Source organism: Arachis stenosperma, chromosome 7, assembly GCF_014773155.1.
Source record: "Arachis stenosperma cultivar V10309 chromosome 7, arast.V10309.gnm1.PFL2, whole genome shotgun sequence".
Classification (NCBI taxonomy): Eukaryota; Viridiplantae; Streptophyta; class Magnoliopsida; order Fabales; family Fabaceae; genus Arachis; species Arachis stenosperma.
The window spans coordinates 23064457-23089969 of NC_080383.1; the positions used below are offsets into that span (position 1 = coordinate 23064457).

The 25513-nt window shown below is 40.9% G+C and overlaps 1 protein-coding gene and 2 non-coding genes across 3 annotated transcripts; 1 reads left to right on the top strand and 2 right to left on the bottom strand.

Moving 5' to 3' along the window:
- LOC130939569 (uncharacterized) lies at positions 1 to 501 on the top strand. Its single transcript, XM_057867662.1, has one exon. The coding sequence runs from the start codon at positions 1 to 3 to the stop codon at positions 499 to 501; it is 501 nt and encodes a 166-aa protein (XP_057723645.1).
- A 16557-nt stretch (positions 502 to 17058) lies between these two features.
- LOC130942908 (small nucleolar RNA R71) lies at positions 17059 to 17161 on the bottom strand. Its single transcript, XR_009071454.1, has one exon. It is a non-coding gene; the product is annotated as a small nucleolar RNA R71 (small nucleolar RNA).
- Positions 17162 to 25182: 8021 nt separating this feature from the next.
- Positions 25183 to 25290, bottom strand: LOC130942942 (small nucleolar RNA R71). The gene has a single exon (XR_009071486.1). It is a non-coding gene; the product is annotated as a small nucleolar RNA R71 (small nucleolar RNA).
- Positions 25291 to 25513: the final 223 nt, after the last annotated feature.

Consider the following 25513-nt stretch of genomic DNA (forward strand, 5'->3'; position numbering starts at 1 on the left):
ATGACAAGGGAACCTGCAATTGCACTACATATAACAACCCTAAGTTCTTCATGGCTAGACCCCATCACCAACTACTTAGAACACGGCCAAGTCCCTGGTGACGAAAAGGATGCGGTGAAATTAAGGAGGGAAGCGGCCAAATACGCCGTCATCCAAGGACAGCTATTCAGAAAAGGGCTCAGCCAGCCCCTACTGAAGTGCCTACACCCCGACCAAACGGACTACGTCCTTAGGGAAGTCCACGAGGGCTGCTGTGGGCACCACATCGGAGGAAAAGCCCTAGCAAGGAAGTTGATCCGAGCTGGGTACTACTGGCCGTCGATGATGGCGGATTCCAAAGAGTTCGTCAAAAAGTGCGTAAAGTGCCAACAGAACGCCAACTTTGCCAAGGCACCGGCAAACGAGTTGAGCTTGCTGACGACTTCCCGGCCATTCGCTCAGTGGGGAATCGACCTCTTGGGGCCTTTCCCTGTCGGCCTGGGCAGGTCAAATATCTCATAGTGGCAATTGATTACTATACTAAATGGATAGAAGCCGAACCATTGGCTAGCATATCCTCAGCCAATTGCAGAAAATTCATGTGGAGGCAGGTGATAACACGGTTCGGGATACCAGAGGTCGTCATCTCGGACAACGGCACACAATTTGCTGACAAAAAGTTCACAGAATTTCTCAACGGCCTAGGTATAAGGCAAAGGTTCTCTTCGGTAGAACACCCTCGGACGAACGGACAAGTGGAGTCCGCCAACAAGGTTATCCTTTCAGGGCTAAAGAAGAGGTTGGACAACAAAAAGGGCGCTTGGGCCGACGAGCTGGCATCGGTCCTCTGGTCTTATCGAACAACCGAGCAATCCTCCACCAAGGAAACCCCATTCCGACTGACGTACGGGGTGGATGCAGTAATACCCGTGGAAATCGGCGAACCAAGCCCACGATTGCTCTTGAAAGGAGTAGAGGAAACTGTAGAAAAGGACCTGATAGAAGAAGCCCGAGAAATGGCCCACTTGACAGAAACGGCGCTAAAACAAAGAGTGGCGCTCCGTTACAACACCAAAGTGCTCAAGAGGGAATTCGGACCAAACGACCTTGTCCTGAGGCGAAATGATATCGGCCTGCCGACCCCAGGAGAAGGCAAGCTAGCGGCCAACTGGGAAGGCCCATACAGAATCAAGAAAGTGATGGGAAAAGGGCCTTTAAGTTAGAAAGGCTCGATGGCAAGGAGGTCCCGAGAACATGGAACGCGGACAACCTTAGAAGATTCTACTCCTAGAGGACGCAGCGACCTGCCGGCTAATCTAGCTAAGTAGTTAATTTGCCATTTGAACTTCATAGTAACTTTCAAGTCTTTTATGTGGATACCGAATAAGATATACTTGTGCAAATTCTCCACCATGTTCTATCTAAGTTTTTCAGATAAACCGTCCCATCGTGACTGACAACGACGTGCGACCCGGGACTGATCACCCCGGGAAGTCGTCAATCAACGTCTTAACAAACAACTACACGAAAGGCCACGGGCCGCCAGTCTAAATAACTTCAAACCAAAAACGGTTAATAGGAATGATAACACGAGCAAGCGAGTAAACGACGAAGTATAAACCAATACGATTAGAAATGATAACGCACTCAGACAAATAAAAAGCTTATCACGACAACATGGGCAAACGGCTAAAATGGTCATTAATCACAAGCCAAAATAAAACGGCTAAATTGTTCGCAAGCCAAAAACGGCCAAGACTAAGATAGTTTACAAGTCATAACAAAGCGGCTGCACGAAAGGCTGTAAACAAGAAATTCACTTCTTGGGGACGTCGACAACCTTGCCATCAAGAATAACCTTGCGGACACCAATCGCCGACGTGTCGAACTCAGGAGCAACAACTTTAATTTGAGCTTTGAGGGCTTCCTCAGTACCCAAGATCGCGGCCTTGCCCTGCTTAACGACATCTTTATACTTCGCCTTCCACGTTGCCAGCTCGGCCTCCGCGGCCTGCTTCTCTTTCTCGACTTCGGCCGTATGCTTCTGCGCTTCGCCGACCTGTTTCTCCAGAGCCATCTCACGCTCGACTAGACGTTCAATCGTCGCGTCCGACTCTTTCTGTTTCTTCTCGGCAGCGGTTAACTTTTGTTCGGCGGAAGTAGCTTTCTGCTCGGCGGCGGTGGCTTTTTTCTCGGCGGCATCCAACTTCTCCGAAGTTTGAGTCAACCGCTCCCGAAGAGTTTCCACTTCACTTTTCAATTCATTGTTGGCCTTCCCAGCGGAGTCCAACTTCCGACGGAGAGACTCCATCCCGGATAGCTCAAACTCGGCCTTCCGGGCTATCACGGCGCCCCGCAGAAGAGTTCGGTACATCCACCTCGCCTGCCCGGCAAGGGAAGACTCGTGGAAGTACTCCTCAGTGCCAGGAATGAGTTGGGTATCTATGAAGTTGCTGGCATCGAAATTCCTTTCCATGACGGTAAGGACACCCTCAGGACTAGAGGACGCCGTGGATGTCTTCTTTCTCTTTCTCTTTAGGCTAGAGACCTCCACCACCTCCTCCTCATCATCCGGATTGGGCATCGAACCCCCAGTCCCGACAACCTCACGGATAGGAGAAACACGGGCCGCCTCGCCACCTTCAACCGAGGCGCCCTGAGCCGAGGTCCCGATCCCATCGGTTGCGGCCTTCTGCTCGGGAGCGTCTTTGTCCTCCGGTGCATCAGGTCCCTTTGAGGCGGGTTGCTCGTCACTCTCCTCATCGTCGCCACCACCAAGGAAAGTTTGAAACAAGTCGGGAAGACCCGTCACGGACGCCGACATATCCACTGCGGGAAAACAAGTAAGGTCGGTTAGTCGTCACATAATATCAACAAGAAAGGAAAAAGATAAAGCGTAAAGTAAAGAGCTTCTCACAATATAATTACGACCGGAATCCCGATCACCCATGAGGAGGTGGGGATTTACTGGGTTCTTCCCAAAAATCGCGTTTAGCACCTCGGCAATCTGCTGATCTTCTGCCGACATGTTTTTATAAACTACCTTAATAAAACTATTGGCTCCTGCCCCGAAGCTCCAATAAGTCGGGATGAGCCGTACCCCCTCCAGAGACAACCAAAAGGGGTGGCGACCTTTGGCCGGACGGACCTTAAAATACTTGTCCTTAAACCCATGGTAAGAATCTTCGAACAAGCCGAAAATCTTCCGACCCTGAGCAGCCCGGAAGGACATGAACCCTTTCCTGTGTTTCCCCTGCTTGGTAGGGTTTGTGAGGGTGAAGAAAAAGAGAAAGACATCTACGGACACCGGCAGGTCGAGATATTCACAAACCATCTCGAAACAGCGGATCGAAGCCCAACTGTTCGGATGCAACTGCGACGGTGACACAGAAATTCGGTTTAAGAGCGCCATTTGAAAGGCTGAGAACGGAATGCGAACTCCGACTTGAGTGAATATGGCCTTGTAGAACCAAATCCAGTCGGCGACCTGGCGGGGTTGGAAGTTGATTTCATACAACCGCTCGTGAGCAGCCGGGACGAAGGCGTCATAATTGGCCTCCTCGTCAGTCCCGCCACACAGATACCCGGCTTGTCGGAACTCGGTGAGCTCCTCTTCGCTCATTTGGTTGGGTGAATCCCTCACATCTGAGACGACCCAAGCATACTGGTCGTAAGCCGCAGGGTTAACGGATGCTCGGGAGACCGTGCGGGCCATACCTACATGGGGGTACCATCCAGTTAGTCTAAGAGATCGGTCACTCAGGACGAAAACAAACACCACCCCCCACGACTTCCCGACTAACGGCAAACAAGATTAGAAGACTAAAGGAACGAGAAAAAGCCTACCCTAGAATGGTACTTCCCCCCTAACACGTCTACTCGCAACTAAGGCTACGCAGTAACATCAAAAGAACCAAATAACAAGCATGCAGAAGTAATGCACAAAAGGGAGGATGATCAGGAAAAATTACCTGAATTGATGAGAGGAAGATGGAGTTGAATCTGGTAAAATGCAAGAAACCCGAACGGAGGCACCACAGCAAAGCCTTGTAGCAAGGAGGGGGAAGGGAGAATAGAGGGTGCGGAAAAAGTACATAAAATGAAGAAATACCAAAACCGCTCGTTTAAAAGCTGCCTCCAGAGCGCGAAACGCCTGGGGGCAAAATGGTCTTTTCAAATGGGGTTTTTCACCCCATTATGAGCATTCAATGCTCGGCGCAGGAAACGAGGCGATGAAACGGTTGTTTGAGCAACCAAGAGACGCGCCTTGGGGGCACGTCCTCCCCACGAGCGACCGACCAGACGAGATGCGAGACGACACGCCATTGGTAGCTCCCACGACTACCATTGGCGCGTGGGGGCACTGTTACGGCCCGGCCCAGAACCAGCTTTGGGCCGACCCGACCCATGTAACACCCGACCCGGGCACGCGCCCTACAACCGACCCGGACACGCGTCCTGTACGGATCACACACGTGCTGCAGGACAGCGTCCTTGGGAATATGGGCCTGTCACGTAAGGGGCCCACTACTGACATGTATATAAGGGGAAGATTGGCTCTTCCCCCGAGGTACGTCACATTCTCTCACTCCATTATTCTGCCCGCCTGCACATTGCTGACTTGAGCGTCGGAGTGTCTTTGCAGGTGGCACCCCCCCTCGTCCGTTCGCCAGTACAAGTGCTCGCCAGCTCGGCAGACCCACAATCAGTGCGACCAAGACTAAGACATCCTCACCTATCCATCTTGCATCTTCTGTCCACCCGACCTGTTCGGAAGCAGACTAACGAACAGAAAATAATGAAACTCGTTTTAGGTTAAAGTTTGGGAAAAGTTCTCTCTAAAGGACACTACAAAACTTTACTAGCTAGCAGCAGTTAATTATACCCCCTTATTATTTATATATTTTCGCTACTTTTCATATTATATATTGTGAATTAGATGAGACATGTTAAAGAAAAAAGTGTGTATATCATATAAGGAAAAATATAGGGTACTAATATATTATTTGTCAATTTATTATCAATAATGAATAATTATTATATTTTAAACACATATATAAAGAGACACATCCAAAAAATATATCTATAAATATACTTTTATTAAATACAATTATAAAAAAAAATATTTTTATTAGATACATTTACAAAAATACTTCTATTAAACACACTTATAAATAAGAATTAACAGATATTAATAGAAATGTTATTGGTAACGTTGCGGTACTCATCATATAATATATGCTGCATATTTCGGGTAAGAAATAATGGTAAGATACGGGATTTGAGTACCCTAATAAGTCCTAAAGTGCGTACCTATAAAAAATAATAATATAAATAAAAATGTTAGTGGATACAATAAATTTTGTCGTATTTATTTAAATTTTTCACTTTTTGTCCCGGTGGGTGTTGTACCCTAATGAGAATGAGATCAGATTATTGGACAATTAAAGAAAAGTATTTGTAACACATTTTATATTGATTTAAAATGTATAATTAATATAATTTGTTATTGAAGGTCCCAAATGAATTAAAAAAAGTTGAATTAAAGAATCATTTTTATAATTTAATAAATTTAATTTATAGTATACTGAATTTAGGAGATTTTTTTTTGTGTTTATCTCGTCCTACACTAATAGAATAAAATATAGGTGAAAGTTGCAGAAAAGAAGAATAAAAAAGAAGGAAAAAACTTTACATCCATGTAAAAATTACATGGATGGTATTCATGTAACTTTCACTCCACGCCCCCACACTCCTGCTTATTTTACACGTGCCTTTTATAACCTAGATAACGAATCCTTATTTTGCGTTATCAACGTTTCTCAACGTAAATTTTTTCATACAACATAAACCTCTTTCGCTCAACCTAATTAAATTTGTTATTCTCCTTTTTTGCGTTTTTCTTCTCTGCATTATGGATCTGGATTGATTCAACGCAATTATCTTCGTCGTTCATCTTCTTCTTCGTTTTCTTTTTCGATATGCACTTTTGAAATGAAACAACGAATGAATCAACTTCAAATCAGTTGAATGAGTGCGATTTTGATGATTCTTCTCAAACGCATCAATTTGATGAGGTTTGGATTATTGAATTCTGAATCAAATTTAATGGAATAAAATTTTTAATTTTATTTGAAGTGAATTGAATGGACTGAGGTGATCTACATCTGAATTGAATTCAATTGAATTGATAATATGTACTGTGAGTAATTGTGAGTGTCAATAACTCTGAGTAAATGTAAGTAACTTTTCGGTTCGGTAAGTACTAAAGAGGTGGTTTATCACTTTCATATTTTTGGTTCGATCCGCAGAAAGGAGTCTAACAAAAATTAGACCAATATGTTCTGTTTTCTTCCCTAATCACTATATAATTGTTTCACCGTAATTAAGATTTTGGTTCACCGTAACTAAGATTTCGGTTCACCATGAGTACTGTGTTCAGTTCACTATAAGTACTATGTTCGGTTCATTCTGCACTATTCAAAACTCTTCTTCCTCACTTTCTACTGCTTCTTCAACAGAGAGAGAATGAGGAAAAGAAAAAAATACAGCAACAACAACAACAAAAGAATGACGATAGGATTTTAGGGTTTAGGGTTTATGGGTTCAGGGTTCAGTGTACAGGGGTTCAATGTGTTTCAAACTTTCGGTTCACCCCGTGTATTATTTTCGGTTTACCATGTTCATGGTTGAGGGTTTAGGGTTTAGGGGTCTAGGGTTCAGGGTTCAGGGTTCAAGGTTTTAGGGGTTTAGGATTTACGGTAGGGTTTAGGGTTTAGGGTTTAGCATTTAGGGTTCAAGGTTCAGTGTTCAGGGTTCGGGTTCAGGGTTTAGGGTTTAGCGTTCAGGGTTCAGAATTCAGAGTTCAAGGTTCGGGTTCAGGGTGTAGGATTTAGGGTTTAGGTTTTAAGGTTTTAGGGATTTATGGTTTATGGGTTCAGGGTTCTGGTTTTAGTGTTTAGGGTTTAGGATTCAGTGTTTAGGGATTCAAAATTTTTTGGTAAACAGGAGAGCGATTTGGATTACTCTTCTGAAACAAATCAAACTAACAAAGTTTGAATTATTCAATTTTGAATCGAATTGAATGGAATGCAATTGCTAATTTGAATTGAATTAAATGGATGGAGGTGTACTGAATTGAATTGAATTGAATTGATAATATGTAAAATGTAGGCAGAGTTATTTGAATTTGATTTTATATAATGGATTATGTTTCGTTCACTCAGCACTATACAATTGTATTATTTTCGGTTCACCATGAGTACTGTGTTCGGTTCGCCATGAGTACTGTGTTCGGTTCATTCTACAGAAAGCTGTTTGAATTTGATTTTATATAATGGATTATGTTTCATTCACTCAGTACTATACAATTGTATTGTTTTTGGTTCACCATGAGTACTGTGTTCGGTTCACCATGAGTACTGTGTTCGGTTCACCATAAGTACTGTGTTCGGTTCATTCTGAACTATTCAAAACTCTTCTTCCTCACCTTCTACTGCTTCTTCACCAGAGAGAAGGAGGAAAAGACAAAAAAATACAGCAGCAACAACAACAAAATAATGACGATAAAGAGAAAACACGTGAAGAAGAAGGAACGCAAAAAAAGGAGGAGAAGAAGAAACGCGAATAAGAAGGCGAAGAAGAAGAAGACGCTCCGTGTGTAAACGAGCGTGAAAAGAAGAAGAAGAAGAAGAAGAAGAAGAAGAAGAAGAAGAAGAAGAGCGGGAGAAGAAGCGTTGGGCGATTTCGTGTGTATTGGGCGCGAGTATTTCACGTTTCATTTAATGGTATTGGGTTTTTTTGGTGTTGGGCCAACTTGGTTACATGGTTACATGGATGCGTAGCGTCCCCGAAAAAAGAATCACACTACGATATATTCTAGCTCAGCCATGAAGTGTAATGTGATATACGTTCAGTCTCCACCATAATAATAATAAAATTTTCACTATAATTAAGGTTGACTACAAACACCAATTCCAAGAGACTCACACTTTTATTATACACTTAAACTATATAACCCTAAGTTTAGTATTCTATAGACTATAAGTACTAACCCAACTTAGATAAAGAAAACAAAATGCACTCAAATTTTAGTATACTTTCAAAATCAAAATATTCAAACAAAAGAATAAAATATTTTTTGTGTGATCAATTTTCTTTATCTTTTATCTCTCAATATAAATTTAATTCTAGACAATAGAAAAATATAAACACATTCAAAAAACAAAAAAACAAAACAAAAAACAAAGGCTGGTATATATGATCAGATTTGGCTCAAATGGTTGCCTTCTTCTTTGGATGAATTCTTCATATATATAGTTTTGATCACTTCCTCAATGTTGAAATCATGTCCTATTTGATCAAATTAGCCGTTGCACAATCAATGCTCTAGCTATTGGCAAAAAGAGATGAAATCTTTTCTTCTTTAGCTTGATCATAAGTGCAACAATTTTTAAACTTGACTTGATATCATCTTTTATAATATTCTTTTTATTATTGCTGTTTTGCATATAATCCAAACTTGCTAGTTCGGTCATTTTTAATTGATTCGTTTAGGAATTTGGTTCTCTAAATTTCGAATTTCACTTTAAAAAAAAGTGTGATCTTTCACCATTTATTTCATATATAAGTGGGACCAAAAAAATAAGAGAAAAACTATTCAAGGATAAGAAATTACACTTTACCCTCTAAAATAAAAATTTAAAATTTAGAGGATCCAAATTCTTCTGTTAGTACTCATGTTAGAGCACAAAGCAATTTCACAATTATCAACTAAGTTACTGAACATCAACAGAATTAGAACAAAATGGAAATGGAATTGATGAACCAAAAACAATAACAGAAATTCACTCTCCCCTCTTCGAGTCAGGCATGACTCCACTCACTAACTGTCTAGATTGTTCCTACCTTTCTCACTCCTTTTCTTTTCCTTAAATTCCTAGCAGATCCTAACAACTTTGTCTATTATTACCATGTTCTCTCATTCATTTACCCATTACATAGTCCCTAGCCCAATATGGCATCTTTCGCTCTCTTTTGTTAACAATTGGGCCAGTGTCACTACTCTCTTCTTCTTTCCTTGTTGGATTCAGCTGCTGAGATGGGTTTGGAGTAGTGACTGTATCAACTATCCCCTCCCCAACAATGACCTTGTCCTCAAGGTCAATATCAGAAAACATCCTCTGTAACTCCTCTTTATTCACCCAAGTGGTTTCATCCCTCGATGTCCTCTCCCAGTCTACTAATACTTGTTCAACTGGTTGTCCCTCTTTGATCACCGTGCGGCGTGCAATGATTGCAGATGGGAGAGGTTGAAAAGCGGCGGGTGCACCCGTCAGGACAGGTACCTCTGCTGGCGGCTCTCCACGGAACTTCTTCAACATAGAAACATGGAAGACGGGGTGAATGGTGCTGCCGGCAGGGAGCTCTAATCGGTACGCCAGCTTTCTCACACGCTGTTGCACTCGATACGGCCCAAAGAATCGTCTCCCCAGCTTTGGATGCTCCTTGTGGAAGAGGGATATCTGCCGATAGGGCTTCAATTTCAACAAAACCCACTCTCCTTCTTGAAATTCTTGATCGCGACGGTGCTTATCTGCCTGTTTCTTCATGCGGCTTCGAGCCTGGTGTAAATAGAAGCCCAATTCATCATTGAGGATTTCACGGATCCTCAAGAAGGAGTCGACTTCCACCACGGGAGAAGTTCCAGGAACGTAACCAGGGGGCAAGTTCATAGGAAAGCCGTGGAGTGCCTCATGTGGGGTCATCTGGATGGCAGAGTGGAACGATCTATTATAGCAAAATTCAACCCAAGGCAAAAAGGACGTCCATAATTGTGGCCGAGAATGGGTAAATGCTTGAAGGTACTCCTCCAGGGAACGATTTGTCACTTCCGTTTGACCGTTGCTCTGTGGGTGGTAGGCAGTGCTATAGTGCAAGCGTGTTCCGCTGTGCTCGAACAGGTTGCGCCAGAATTTGCTGAGGAAAATAGGATCCCTGTCCGAGACAATCATCGAAGGAAACCCATGAAGTTTAACAACAGCTGCAATGAAAATTTTGGCCACTGAAGAAGCAGTGAACCCTGCCCGTAGCGGCTCAAAGTGAGCTGTTTTACTAAAGCGGTCCACCACCACCATTATCGCAGAGTACCCGACTGATTTTGGCAATTGCACTATGAAATCCATGGAGAGCTCCATCCAGGGGCCTTTAGGAACCGGCAAGGGGTTGAGGAGGCCAGCTTGCTTTGCAGGCACATATTTTGTGGTTTGACAAACTTCACATTCCTAAATCATTTTGTGAATGTCTCTACGGAGTCCAGGCTAAAAGAAGACACTACCAAGGGCCTTAAAAGTCTTGAGTTCCCCTTGATGTCCCGCCATGGGTGTAGAATGGAACTCCTTGAGTAATTGATTGCACAAACCTTCAAAATTTGGCACCCAAATTCTGCCCCGGTAAGTTAGCAACCCTTATTGGAGTAAGAATTCAGGGTTGAGGGACCCTTGGTTATATTGTGCTATCATTGATTGGGTTTCTTGATCTTCTGCAGTGGCGCGCAAGAGCAAGGGCCGTAATGTGGATTGCACCGTTGAGAATGCCTGGAATTGCACCTCTAGATTCCCATCACCCTGTCTGGATAAGGCATCAGCAGCCTTATTAGTCTTGCCAGAACGATATATGACCTCAAAATCATATCCCAAAAGCTTGGTCAGATAGAATTACTGCTCAGGGGTCAACACCACCTGTGACATTAATTCACGTAAGCCTTGGTGATCTGTCTTGATACAGAAATGGCGCCCTAGTAAGTAATGCCGCCACTTTGCCACCGCTTGGGTAATAGCGTACAATTCCCTGACATAAGCTGATGCCACCTTTAATTTGCTACTAAGTTTCTTACTAAAATAAGCAAGGGGATGCCCTTGTTGGGACAACACTGCACCAATCCCTTGGGCTGACGCCTCAGTTTCAACTGTAAATGGCAGATTGAAATCGGGTAAGGCTAATACCGGAGTACGAGTAAGGGCTGACTTTAACTCCTCAAATGCAATCTCCGTTGCCTGCTCCCAATGAAAATTATTGCGTTTGAGAAGTTCAGTGAGTGGAGTAGCCAATTGCGCATATCTTGCGACAAACCTCTGATAGTACCCAGTGAGGCCAAGAAATCCCCGCAGTTGTTTCAAGTTCACTGGCTTGGGCCATTCAACAATTGCCTTAATTTTAGAATTGTCAACCTGCACTCCTTCTTTGCCCACCACATAGCCTAGGTATTCAACTTCTTGTTGGCAAAATGTACATTTAGAGAGCTTGGCCACAAATTGATGTTATTGTAGGACTGACAGTGTTGTTCTTAAATGTGCAATGTCTTCTTCCTTGGATTTGCTGTAAATAAGTATATCATCGAAAAACACCACAATAAATTTCCGGAGATACGGCCGAAACACCTTATTCATGGTTGCCTGAAATGTTGAAGGGGCATTGGTAAGACCAAAAGGCATCACCACAAATCTGTAATGGCCAAGGTGCGTACGGAAGGCGGTCTTTGGAATGTCCTCGTCCCAAACTCGAATCTGGTGGTAACCCGAACGCAAGTCAATTTTGGAGAAATAAGCAGCACCAAATAGTTCATCAAGAATTTCATCAATAGTGGGAATGGGAAACTTATCTTTAATGGTGATGACATTAACGGCTCGATAGTCAACACAAAACCACCAACTGCCATCTTTCTTGCGTACAAGCAGCACAGGACTAGAGAAGGCTGATGAGCGGATAATTTATACGCTTTTTGGCATTGTTTTTAGTATGTTTTTAGTATGATTTAGTTAGTTTTTAGTATATTTTTATTAGTTTTTAGTTAAAATTCACTTTTCTGGACTTCACTATGAGTTTGTGTATTTTTCTGTGATTTCAGGTATTTTCTGGCTGAAATTGAGGGTCCTGAGCAAAAATCTGATTCAGAGGCTGAAAAGGACTGCAGATGCTGTTGGATTCTGACCTCCCTGCACTCGAAGTGGATTTTCTAGAGCTACAGAAGCCCAATTGGCACGCTCTCAACGGCGTTGGAAAGTAGACATCCTGGGCTTTCCAGCAATGTATAATAGTCCATACTTTGCCCGAGATTTGATGGCCCAAACCGACATTGCAAATCAGCTTCAGAATTCCCAGCGTTTAACGCTGGAACTGGCATAGAAATTGGAGTTAAACGCCCAAACTGGCATAAAAGCTGGCGTTTAACTCCAGAAAGAGCCTCTACACGAAAATGCTTCAATGCTCAGCCCAAGCACACACCAAGTGGGCCCGGAAGTGAATTTTTCTGTCATTTACTCATTTCTGTAAATCCTAGGTTACTAGTTCACTATTAATAGGATCTTTTGACATTGTATCTGTACCTCATAACACTTTACACGTTTTTCATTGTATCTTCTACAGCATGAGTCTCTAAACCCCATGGTTGGGGGTGAGGAGCTCTGCTGTGTCTTGATGGATTAATGCAATTACTACTGTTTCTTATTCAATCATGCTTGCTTCCGTTCTAAGATATCACTTGTTCTTAACCCGGATGAATGTGATGATCCGTGACACTCATCATATTCTCAACTATGAACGCGTGCCTGACAACCACCTCCGTTCTACTTTAGATTGAGTAGATATCTCTTGGATTCCTTAATCAGAATCTTCGTGGTATAAGCTAGAACTGATGGCGGCATTCAAGAGAATCCGGAAGGTCTAAACCTTGTCTGTGGTATTCTGAGTAGGATTCAATGATTGAATGACTGTGACGAGCTTCAAACTCCTGAGGGCGGGGTGTTAGTGACAGACGCAAAAGAATCATTGGATTCTATTCCGGCCTGATTGAGAACCGACAGATGGATAGCCGTGCCGTGACAGGGTGCGTTGAACATTTCCACTGAGAGGATGGGAGGTAGCCACTGACAACGGTGAAACCCTTGCATACAGCTTGCCATGGAAGGAGTCTTGCGTGCTTGAGGAAGAAGACAGTAGGAAAGCAGAGGTTCAGAAGACAGAGCATCTCCAAAACCTCAACCTATTCTCAATTACTGCAAAACAAGTACTTATTTCATGTTCTTTTGCTTTTCACAATCAATCCTGATAATCTTTGATATCCTAACTAAGAGTTACAAGATAACCATAGCTTGCTTCAAGCCGACAATCTCCGTGGGATCGACCCTTACTCACGTAAGGTATTACTTGGACGACCCAGTGCACTTGCTGGTTAGTTGTGCGGGATTGCAAAGTGTGATTGCAATTTCGTGCACCAAGTTTTTGGCGCCGTTGCCGGAGATTGTTCGAGTTTGGACAACTGACGGTTTATCTTGTTGCTTAGATTAGGACTGTTTTATTTTTGCTGGTTTAGAGTCTTTTATTTGAGTGTAGTTTCATATTTTAAGTTTGGTGTCAATTGCATGCTTTTGTTTTTCTTTTAATTTTCGAATTTGCATGTCCTTTGTCCCTTTTTTATCTTTAAAAATTCTAAGTTTGGTGTCTTCTTTGTGTTTTCCTTTAGGTTTTCGAAAATTAGTGTTTGATTTTCTAAAAATTTTAAGTTTGGTGTCATTTTGTTGTTTTTCTCTTTCCTCATTTCAAAAAAAAAAATCAAATCTTTTTCAAAATAATTTTCAATCATATCTTTTTAATTGCCAATTCCAAAATCTTTTTAATTAGTTGATTGATTTAGTTTCCAATTTGCTTTGATTTTGTTTTTCTTTTGGTTTTCGAAATCTTATTCTATTTTCCTTTTGTTTTATTTTATTATTTTCGATCTTTTTTTAAAAAAAAAATAATAATCTACTTGCAATCCATATCATTTCCCTTTCTCTATCATGGACCTAAGTGGAATTGAGCAGTCCAGAAGGACTTTGGGGTCATATGCTAACCCCATTACAGCTGCATATGGGAGTAGCATCTGTATACCTCCCATCAAAGCAAGCAGCTTTGAGCTAAACCCTCAACTCATTATCATGGTGCAGCAAAATTGCCAGTATTCCGGTCTTCCACAGGAAGAACCTACTGAGTTTCTGGCAGAATTCTTACAAATTACTGACACAGTACGTGATAAAGAGGTGGATCAGGATGTCTACAGATTATTACTGTTTCCATTTGCTGTAAAAGATCAAGCTAAGAAGTGGTTGAATAACCAACCTGCAGCAAGCATAAAGACATGGAAACAGTTATCAGACAAATTCCTGAATCACTTTTACCCTCCAAAAAGGATGATGATGCCAAGGCATCTTGGGCTAGTTTCACTAGCATTTTTCTGTTAGTTTTAGTTGTTTTATGCATTTTCTTGAGCTTAAAGTAACCAAGAATGGTTAAATGAATAACAAAGCAATGAACCATCCAAACAGTATGATTTTGATGCAAATTCCATGAGTTTTTAGTTATATTACTTGAATGCTATGAATGGAAGATTTCTCATGAAATTTTGCAAGACTTTGATGCAGTTGTTTGGATGATTTCAGGGAAGAAGAGGTTAGGCAAGGAAGCAACAAAATCAATAAAGGAAGCTTGAATATCACATGTGGAGTTTAAGTTCCAGTTTAAGCTTAAACTGGAACTTAAACTGCCAAGCCATATAATGCTGGGAACTATCAGTGGCGTTTAAGCTCCAGTTTAAGCTTAAACTGGAGCTTAAACGCCAAAATCATGAAAGCCGAGGAAAAGCTGAAAGTGGCGTTTAACCTCCAGTTTAACCTTAAACTGGAAGTTAAACGCCAGAAATGAGAAATGCACCAGGGAGCCATTTCCACGTTTAAGCTCCAGTTTAACCTTAAACTGGAGCTTAAACGTGTTCGACAATTCCACACTCCAGGGTTGCCTTCTTCCATTTCCACGTTTAAGCTTCAGTTTAACCTTAAACTGAAGCTTAAACGTGTTCGACTACTTTACCCTCCAGGGTTGCTTTCTTCCATTTCCACGTTTAAGCTTCAGTTTAACCTTAAACTGAAGCTTAAACGTGCTTGAGTTATACCACCTCCAGGAGTGTCCAACGTTTAAGTTTATGAAACCCAATTGAATATCATGGTTTATGGGATTGGGCCTGAAGAATTGATGAGTCTGGAATTTCAATTTGTTGAGTCATGTGTCATTACTTGATTATCACTAAGTTGGCTCAATGAATGTTACAGAATTGGATCAGCAGCCTCATCAGGATTATGGATCATAAACCCAAAGCAAAAAGAAATCAGGGAAAGGCCTCAAAGCCCAAGAAACACAACAGAAGCTCAATTTAGAAAGTATATAAATAGGATAGAATTTAAGTTAGTTAGAGAACTTTGGATCATTTTTCGAGTTTTCATACTTTTTGTTATTGAATTCAGAGCTATGACTCACTAAACCCCTTTCATTGGGTTAGGGAGCTCTATTGTAATTCAATGAATCAATAATAGTTTTTATCTTCTTCTTCAATATTTTCTCTTGAATTTTGTTAGAAAGCTTCTCGATCTAATTCCATTGGTTAGTTGTCTTGGGAAAGAAACTATCCATAATTGGAATCCTTCGGAACCTTGGGAAAGGAATGGAGGATTCATGCTAGAGAAGCTTTCTCACAGTGAATTGGATTGGGGTTTGGATGGATATTGTGACATGTAATCCTACCAAATTGTGGTTCATGAAACTGTGTGGTATAATCAGTGATCGAGCATCATCTCTTCTTATGAACATTTAAACCAAGGGATTGGGAATTTGTTTATTTTTAGAGAGAATTGGTGAGCCAAGGGATTGGGATCCAATCATATAAGATTGCCAAGCAAAATTCAATGAACGCATTGGTTGAGGAAGGGATAAAAATGTTTTGATTCGGAGATCTCAATATCTCCTGAAACCTAATGAATTCCCCATTTCTGATCTACCACTTTCTCTTTACATTCTGCAATTAAATTCATGCAATCACCCCGATCCCTTTTTAATTTCAGCAATTTAGCTTCTCGCTCTTTAATTCATGCAATTTAAGATTCCGCAATTTCAATTTCTTGCCATTTACGTTTCCCGCCAATTTTACATTCCGCAATTCTCATCTAATTCTTGATTCCGCTCAACTAGACACACTTCTAATCCGAATTGCTCATTCAACCAATCCTTGTGGGATTCGACCTCACTCTATTGTGAGTTTTTACTTGACGATAACCGGTGCACTTGCCGGAAGGAATTTTGCCGATCGTGCAATTTCCTAAATCGTGGCATAACTAGTTTATGCGCATCAAGTTTATGGCGCCGTTGCCGGGGATTGGTTTTCGATTGACAATTCTCAAATTGGAAGTTAACTAGATTGAGCATTTTTCTTGTTTTGTTAATTCAGTTCAAGTTACTTGTTGAATTTTAATTTCTGCACTCTGTTACATGCTTTCTTTCTTTATGCGTTTAAATTCAAGCAACTAACTCACTGACTCACTAACTATTTGAATTAATTCCTCAACTGCTCTAACCATACTCTTCCATTAACCAAGAGTATTTCACTTGTTTGTTGCCTGTGCTGTGTTCTTGTATGACAGGTAGGAGAGGAGAGACATCAACTCCTCCATATACCGAACCAGAGAGGACCCTTCATAAACTTAGAAGGGAAGCAAGAGGGAAGAGAGCACTGGGAGAAGAAGAATCTGAAGGAGAATCTGAGGACAATTTTGAGGAAGCTCTAGATCTCAACATGGATAGAGAAGTTCACAACCATGAGAGAGCTGATGGAAACAATGCCATTCCCGAGAGGAGGGTTCTTGGTTCATACATAAACCCAACCTCTGGGAATTGTGGTAGCAGCATTCAGAAACCACCCATTCAGGCCAACAATTTTGAACTCAAACCACAGCTAATATCACTGGTGGAGAATCATTGTTCATTTGGTGGGAGTGCTAATGAAGATCCAAACCAACATCTCACAAAATTCCTGAGAATTTGCGACACTGTGAAGTCCAATGGAGTCCAGGAAGATGCCTATAAACTGCTCTTGTTCCCATTTTCACTTAGGGACAAGGCAGCTAAGTGGCTGGAATCATTCCCAAGGGGGAGCCTAACAACCTGGGATGAGGTGGAAAGCAAGTTTCTGGCACGTTTCTACCCCCACAAAAGGTCAATAGGCTTTGATCTGAGGTTCAGACTTTAGACAACAAGATGGTGAAACTCTCTACGAGGCATGGGAGAGGTTCAAGGATTTGACAAGGAAATGCCCACCAGACATGTTCCATGACTGGGTGCAATTGCATATTTTCTATGATGGACTTTCTTATGAATCAAGGAAGGCTGTAGACCATTCATCAGGAGGTTCATTGAACAGGAAGAAGACTGTGGAAGAAGCCATTGAAGTGATTGAGACAGTGGCTGAGAATGAGTACTACTATGCTTCAGAGAGACACAACACTAAGGGAGTCATGGAGCTGAACCATGTTGATACAATTCTAGCCCAAAACAAGGTGTTTGCCAAGCAACTAGCAGAGCTCACCAGGAAATTAGAAACAAATCAAGTGGCTGCAATACACACACAAGATCAAGAGGAAGTAAGCACTGAAGGAGGTGATTGGGAAGAGGCCAACTATGTGGGAAATCAACAAAGGCAACCATATGATCCACATTCCAACACTTACAACCTAGGCTGGAAAAACCACCCAAACTTTGGGTGGGGAAACCAGCAAAACCAACATAACAAGTCCACATACCAAAACTCCAACCAAAGATCATACCAAGCCACACAAAACACTTACTCCCAACCATCATATCATGGCCAAAATAATCAACCTACCCAACCTAATCCGAACCAACAATTTCAAGATCAATTAAACAGGATAGAAGGAATGCTTGCAAACATGGGTCAGGACATAAGTGAGTTGAAAAGCTTTAGGGATGATGTGAGATCTACCTTAAGGAACCATGGTGAAAACTCAAGAGGATGGAGTCTCAAGTAGGAGAGCTATCTCAACAGGCCCCCAAGTCAACTGCAGTGTTCCCTAGTGACACAGAAAAGAATCCTAAAGGGGAACAAAAGGGAGTGAGATGGGAAGAATGCAAGGCCATCACCATATTGAAGGAAGTCTCAGAAGAAGAAGGAATCAGACCCTCAGAACAGGAGCCAGAAATCTTGAAGGAAGGTGTGGAAGAAGCTAAGCAAGAAAGTGAAACTGAGCAAGCCAAGGAACTGCAAAATAAAGGCATGCTGGAAACATACCAACCAAAAGCACCATTTCCTCAGAGGTTAGGAGGAGGTGAAAAAGGGAAAACATATTCAAGGTTTTTAGAGACATTTAAGTCTCTCCATATCAATATTCCCTTTCTTGAGATTCTCCAGCAGATGCCTACACATATCAAGTATTTGAAGGAATTGCTGAGCAAGAAAAGAGTTTTGAAGGGAGGACAAACTGTAATAATGAACAAAGAATGCAGTGCCCTCATCAAGAAGGACATAGTCTCTAAGAAAACAGACCCAGGAAGTTTTCATATCCCCTGCATCATAGGGGAAACAAAAATTGACAGAGGATTCTGTGATCTAGGAGCTAGCATAAATGTGATGCCTCTGACTCTTATGAAGAGGCTACAACTGAATGAGGTGAGATCCACTGATGTAATCATACAACTGGCTGACAAAACTCAGAAGCAAGCTGAAGGGTAGTTGAGAATGTGCTGGTGAAAGTGGGAAATTATTTCTTCCCCACAGACTTTGTCATTTTGGACATGGAGGAAAGCTACCTACACCCTATCATTCTGGGAAGGCCATTTCTAGCCACTGCTAGAGCGCTCATAGATGTAGAACAAGGAGAGCTAATTTTGAGAATACATGATGAACAGCTCATTTTCCATGTTTTCAAACCTGCATCTGAGCCTGAACCAGAACCTGAAAAGCCTAAGGATGATAGTAGCCATCTGTGTTTGGAGGAAAGCAATCCAGCAGCTGAAACTCTGAAACAGTCCTTGGAAGGCAAACAAGAATTGCAAGAGTTAAAGCCACAAGAATCAATAGAAACAGATCAGAAGGATCCTCCTGGCATAAGGGTCAATGAAGAAATCCTCAAGAGAGAGGGAAGAATTGTAAAGAAATTGCCAAGAGGGTGGAGAAACAAGAAAATTCCCACTGAAGGTTTCTCTCCGGGAGATAAAGTGATATCAAGTCATTATCTGCCAATCCCACCTGGCCTCAAAACCATTCCTTCCCAGCTCCCTCAAGTGTTCACAATCAGGAAAGTTCTTTCTATGGAACATTTGGAAATCATGAAGGAATCAAATGGGGACGTTTTCATAGTGAGAGGAGAGGACATCAAGCACTACAATCCACCCTAACAAGGGACAATCGTCAAGCTAATGACGTTAAAGAAGCGCTTGTTGGGAGGCAACCCAACCTGAGGTAATACTCCTTTGCTGTTTCTTTTATTTGTTTCAATAAAAAGGTGAAGTAGTTTCTGTGCATTGCAAAGAATTAAGTTTGGTGTTTCACACCAAACAATGAATTCGTGGATCAATAATTCAAAGGGGAATGTGTGACTCTAAGTTTGGTGTTCCACCATACAGATCAACTGAACACAACAATCTTTGAATTATATGAAAGGAACAACCATTCTAAGCAATCACAGAAATGCTTAAAATCCTTAGCAGCAACTTCATTCCAAGGAGAATTCAAGGATTCAAAGAGCAGAGGAGTAAGTAGGAGACTAAGTTTGGTGTTCACACACCAACTTAAGACTCAGACACTTGCCCATACATAGTTGAGCTAACCACCCAAGTGCTTGAGAAGCAAGCAACTTCATCACTCTTTGCAGGAAAGGAAACAAGGATCTTAGAAAGAACATGAAGCAACAACTAGGAGAAGAAGGAGAAATCAAATTGTTTCCTGGCAACAAAGAGAAAACAAGAAATTTCACAAGGTGGTGTTGTTCCTTGACCATTCTTTAAAAGGCAAACAAAAGCATGCTTGTTCTGGTTTAAACTGTAATTGTTAAATCTTTCTGGAATGTGAAGTTTTTAGTATGAGTGTTGGTTTACTGCTTTGAATAAAGTGAATGCCTAGATGTTTGGATATAACTTCACCTTCTTAAACAAATGCTTGCCATGCTTGTTCTGTTTCCAAAAATAAAAGAAAAGTTTGAACAAAAGTAACTTGGCTCAATTAGTGACAAATCAAGTAGAATTAAGTGGTGGTATGCATGCTGATTGTTTAGTCAGATCACTGGAAATTGAGTGTAGAATTATCATTTTGTGTAGAAGTTTGAATATTGTCTATGGATCTTGATGAATAAATGTCTTTGGCCATGAAAAAGAAAGAAAAAGAAGAAGAAAAAGCCACTGAAAAAGGGCAACCAAAAAGCAAAAAAAATTGAGAAAATAAGCTAGGCACCAATGGTTTGAACTTCTGAGACAAATGCCTGTGGTGTTTATGTATTAAGGATATGCTTGGATGAATAGGTTCTGAGGAGTGTTTCAACACTTGGTAACTTGGGTTAACTAACCCGGGATTATCAACCAAAAGTCCATTATCAAGAGCAACCTAAATACAAAACATTTAGTCACACAAAGCGGTGCTGGGCACCAATGTCTCAAGAAGAAATGTGAACTAAAATGCCTGTAGTGGATATGTGTAGTGCACTGATAAGAAAAGAAAATGCCAAAGGCTTGTGCAACACATGACACTGAGCAAACAAGGAGCAAAGGAGCTCTAAGAAAAAGAAAAACAAAGAAGGGAAAAGTGCCAAGGACATAAGAATAACAAGAGGCCATAGCAGTGTTTGATGGATGCAATGAAAAAGTGATAATCTTACCTGATAAGAATGAAAAGTGATGCTGCAACTTTCTGCATAAAACCCTTCTGATGAACTTCAAATGCTTGCTAATATAGCCAATGTAATTGCTTTCTGTTTCATACTTTCTTCTCAATAACTCAGGACTTGCTTAGGGACAAGCAAGTATTAAGTTTGGTGTTGTGATGCCAAGGCATCTTGGGCTAGTTTCACTAGCATTTTCTGTTAGTTTTAGTTGTTTTATGCATTTTCTTGAGCTTAAAGTAACCAAGAATGGTTAAATGAATAACAAAGCAATGAACCATCCAAACAGTATGATTTTGATGCAAATTCCATGAGTTTTTAGTTATATTACTTGAATGCTATGAATGGAAGATTTCTCATGAAATTTTGCAAGACTTTGATGCAGTTGTTTGGATGATTTCAGGGAAGAAGAGGTTAGGCAAGGAAGCAACAAAATCAATAAAGGAAGCTTGAATATCACATGTGGAGTTTAAGTTCCAGTTTAAGCTTAAACTGGAACTTAAACTGCCAAGCCATATAATGCTGGGAACTATGATGAGCGGATAATTTGTATACTTTTTGGCATTGTTTTTAGTATGTTTTTGATATGATATAGTTAGTTTTTAGTATATTTTTATTAGTTTTTAATTAAAATTCACTTTTCTGGACTTTACTATGAGTTTGTGTGTTTTTCTGTGATTTCAGGTATTTTCTGGCTGAAATTGAGGGATCTGAGCAAAAATCTGATTCTGAGACCAAAAAGGACTGCAGATGCTGTTGGATTCTGACCTCCCTGCATTCAAAGCGGATTTTCTGGAGCTACAGAAGCCCAATTGGCGCGCTCTCAACGGCGTTGGAAAGTAGACATCCTGGGCTTTCCAGCAATATATAATAGTCCATACTTTGCCCAAGATTTGATGGCCCAAACCGGCGTTCAAAGTCACCTCAAGAAATCCCAGCGTTAAACGCTGGAACTGGCACCCAAATGGGAGTTAAACGCCCAAACTGGCACCAAAGCTGGCGTTTAACTCCAAGAAGAGTCTCTACACGAAATTGCTTCATTGCTCAGCCCAAGCACACACCAAGTGGGCCCGGAAGAGGATTTTTATGTCATTTACTCATTTCTGTACACCCTAGGCTACTAGTTTCTTATAAGTAGGACCTTTTACTATTGTATAGAAATCTTTTGATCACTTTTAGATCTCTAGATCATCTTTGGACATTTTAGTTCTTAGATCATTGGGAGGCTGGCCATTCGGCCATGCCTAGACCTTATGCTTATGTATTTTCAACGGTGGAGTTTCTACACACCATAGATTAAGGTGTGGAGCTCTGCTGTACCTCGAGTATTAATGCAATTACCATTGTTCTTCCATTCAATTCCACTTGTTCTTTATCCAAGATATCACTTGTTCTTCAACATGATGAAGGTGATGATTGACGCCCATCACCATGCTCACCCATGAACAAGGTGACTGACAACCATTCTTGTTCTACACGCATCTGAGGCTTAGTGAATATCTCTTGGATTCTTCGGAGTCTTCGTGGTAAAGGCAGGACTTGATGGCAGCATTCAAGAGAATCCGGAAGGTCTAACCTTGTCTGTGGTATTCTGAGTAGGATTCAATGATTGAATGACTGTGACGTGCTTCAAACCTGTAACCTACTGGGCGTTAGTGACAGACGCAAAAGAGTTATTCTATTCCGGTAGGGGAGGGAACCAAACCGGTGATTGGCAGCACTGTGACAGAGTGTGTGCATTAGCTTTCACTGCGAGGATGGGAGGTAGCTGCTGACAACAGTGAGACCCTACACGAGCTTGCCATGGAAAGGAGTAAGAAGGGTTGGATGAAGACAGTAGGAAAGCAGAGAGACGGAAGGGAAGGCATCTTCATGCGCTTATCTGAAGTTCCTACCAATGAATTACATAAGTATCACTATCTTTATCTTTTATGTTATTTTTGTTCATCACCATATATATCTGAGTTTGCCTGACTAAGATTTACAAGATGACCATAGCTTGCTTCAATACTAACAATCTCCGTGGGATCGACCCTTACTCACGTAAGGTTTATTACTTGGACGACCCAGTGCACTTGCTGGTTAGTTGTGCGAAGTTGTGTAATGCCATGGTATTAGGCTACCACGTTTTGGAGCCATTACCAGGGATTATGAGAGTTGTGAAAAAGTATAGTTCACAATTTCGCGCACCAAGTTTTTGGCGCCGTTGCCGGGGATTGTTCATGTTTTGAGCAAGCTTTTGGTAACATCAGTGCCAAGATCCGGCAATAACATCAAATTTTTGGTGTTATTGCCCGGGATTGTTCAGGCTGGACAACTGACGGTTCATCTTGTTGCTTAGATTAGGTATTTTTTTTTCGAAATTCTTGAAGATGAATTCTAGAGTTTCATGATGATTTGTTGAAATCTGGCTGGCTGAGAAGCCATGTCTAATCTGATTGGACCGAGGTTTCAACTTATCACCACAAGAGCTTGTTGATTTCGTATCAATCTTGCTTTTGGAGCAGTGATTTGCTAAGGCTTGGCTGACCTTTGGTCATGTCTAGTGTTTTGGACCGAAGCTTTCTTTGAAAGCTTGGCTGGCTGTGAAGCCATGTCTAATTCTTGGACCGGAGTCTTAGACTAGCATTGCACTGATTCCTGGAATTCTCATTAAGAATTTTGATACCTTTTCCCACTTAATTTTCGAAAAACACAAAAAAATTGCAAAATCATAAAATTCAAAAATATTTCTTGTTTAAGTCTAGTGTCTCATCCTAAGTTTGGTGTCAATTGCATGCATTCATATGTCTTAGTGATCTTCAAGATGTTCTTGATGATTCACTTGCTCTGATCTTTGAATTCTATTGACTTGAATATTTTGTGTGTCTCATATGCATTTTCAGTTCATTAGTGTCAATAGTATACAAACTGCTAAGTTTGGTGTCTTGCATGCATTGTTATTTGATTCTTGTTGCATTTTAATTATTAAAAATCCAAAAATATTTGTAATTTGTGTCTTTTCAAGTCAATGATACAAGGGATTGAAGATTCAGAACACACTGCAGAGGAATTATACAGAAAAAGCTGAGCATTCGAAAATGCCCAGTGAAGAAGGCAGACTGGCGTTTAAACGCCAGCCAAGGCACCTGGTTGGGCGTTTAACGCCCAAAAAGGGTGCATTTTGGGCGTTAAACGCCAGAATGTATACCATTCTGGGCGTTTAACGCCAGGATGGTGCCAGGAGGAAGATTTTGTTTTCAAAATCAATTTTTTTCAAGTTTTCAAAGTTTTTCAAAACCAAATCTTTTTCAAATCATATCTTTTCAATCAAATGTTTTCAAAATCAATTTCTTTTTTTTTTAAAGATACTTACTAACAATTAATGATTTGATTGAACATTTTTTGCATTTTCTATTAAGGAAGGTTTTATGTTTGACTCATATCTTTTCTTGTTAAGCAAGTCATTAGTTTTTAAAATCATATCTTTTCAAATTGTTTTCAAATCATATCTTTTAAAATTGTTTTCAAATCATATCTTTTCAATTACATCTTTTTAAAACCAATCATATCTTCTTAACCACATCTTTTTCAAAATAGTTTTCAATCAAATCTTTTTAATTTCTAATTTCAAAATTTTTTTCAAAAATCACTTGATTTCTTTTTCACTTTGAATTTTCGAAAAATTGTCAATCAAATTTTCAAAATGTTTTCAAAATCTTTTAATTGAATTTTCGAAAATTCTCTTCCCTCCTTCCCACATCCTTCTATTTATGGAGTACCACTCCTTCTAAATGCACAATTCGAACCTTATCTAATTAAAGTTCGAATTCTCCTTCTCCTTCTTCTTACTATTTCTCTTTTCCTCTGACACTTCAAGGAATCTCTATACTATGACATAGAGGATTCCACACTTTCTTTTTCTCTTCTCTTTCATATGAGCAGGAGCAGAGACAAAGGCATTCTTGTTGAAGCTGATCCTGAACCTGAGAGAACCTTGAAGCGAAAGCTAAGAGAAGCTAAAGCACAACTCTCTGTTGAGGACCTGACCGAATTCTTCAAGGAAGAAGAACCCATGGCAGCCGAAAACAACAACAATGCCAACAATGCAAGGAAGGTGTTGGGTGACTTTACTGCACCTACTCCTGATTTCTATGGGAGAAGCATCTCTATCCCTGCCATTGGAGCAAACAACTTTGAGCTTAAGCCTCAATTAGTTTCTCTAATGCAACAGAATTGCAAGTTCCATGGACTTCCAATGGAAGATCCTCATCAGTTTTTAGCTGAATTCTTGCAAATCTGTGACACAGTCAAGACTAATGGGGTTAACCCTGAGGTCTACAGACTGATGCTATTCCCTTTTGCTGTAAGAGACAGAGCTAGAATATGGTTGGATTCTCAACCTAAAGAAAGCCTGGACTCTTGGGAAAAGCTAGTCAATGCCTTCTTGGCAAAGTTCTTTCCACCACAAAGATGGAGTAAGCTTAGAGTGGAAGTCCAAACCTTTAGACAGAAGGATGGAGAATCCCTCTATGAAGCTTGGGAAAGATACAAACAATTGATCAGAAGATGTCCTTCTGACATGCTTTCTGAATGGAGCATCATAGGCATTTTCTATGATGGTCTCTCTGAACTATCTAAGATGTCCTTGGATAGCTCTGCTGGAGGATCTCTTCATCTGAAGAAGACGCCTGCAGAAGCTCAAGATTGATTGAAATGGTTGCAAATAACCAATTCATGTACACTTGAAAGGAATCTGTGAACAATGGGACTAGTCAGAAGAAAGGAGTTCTTGAGATTGACACTCTGAA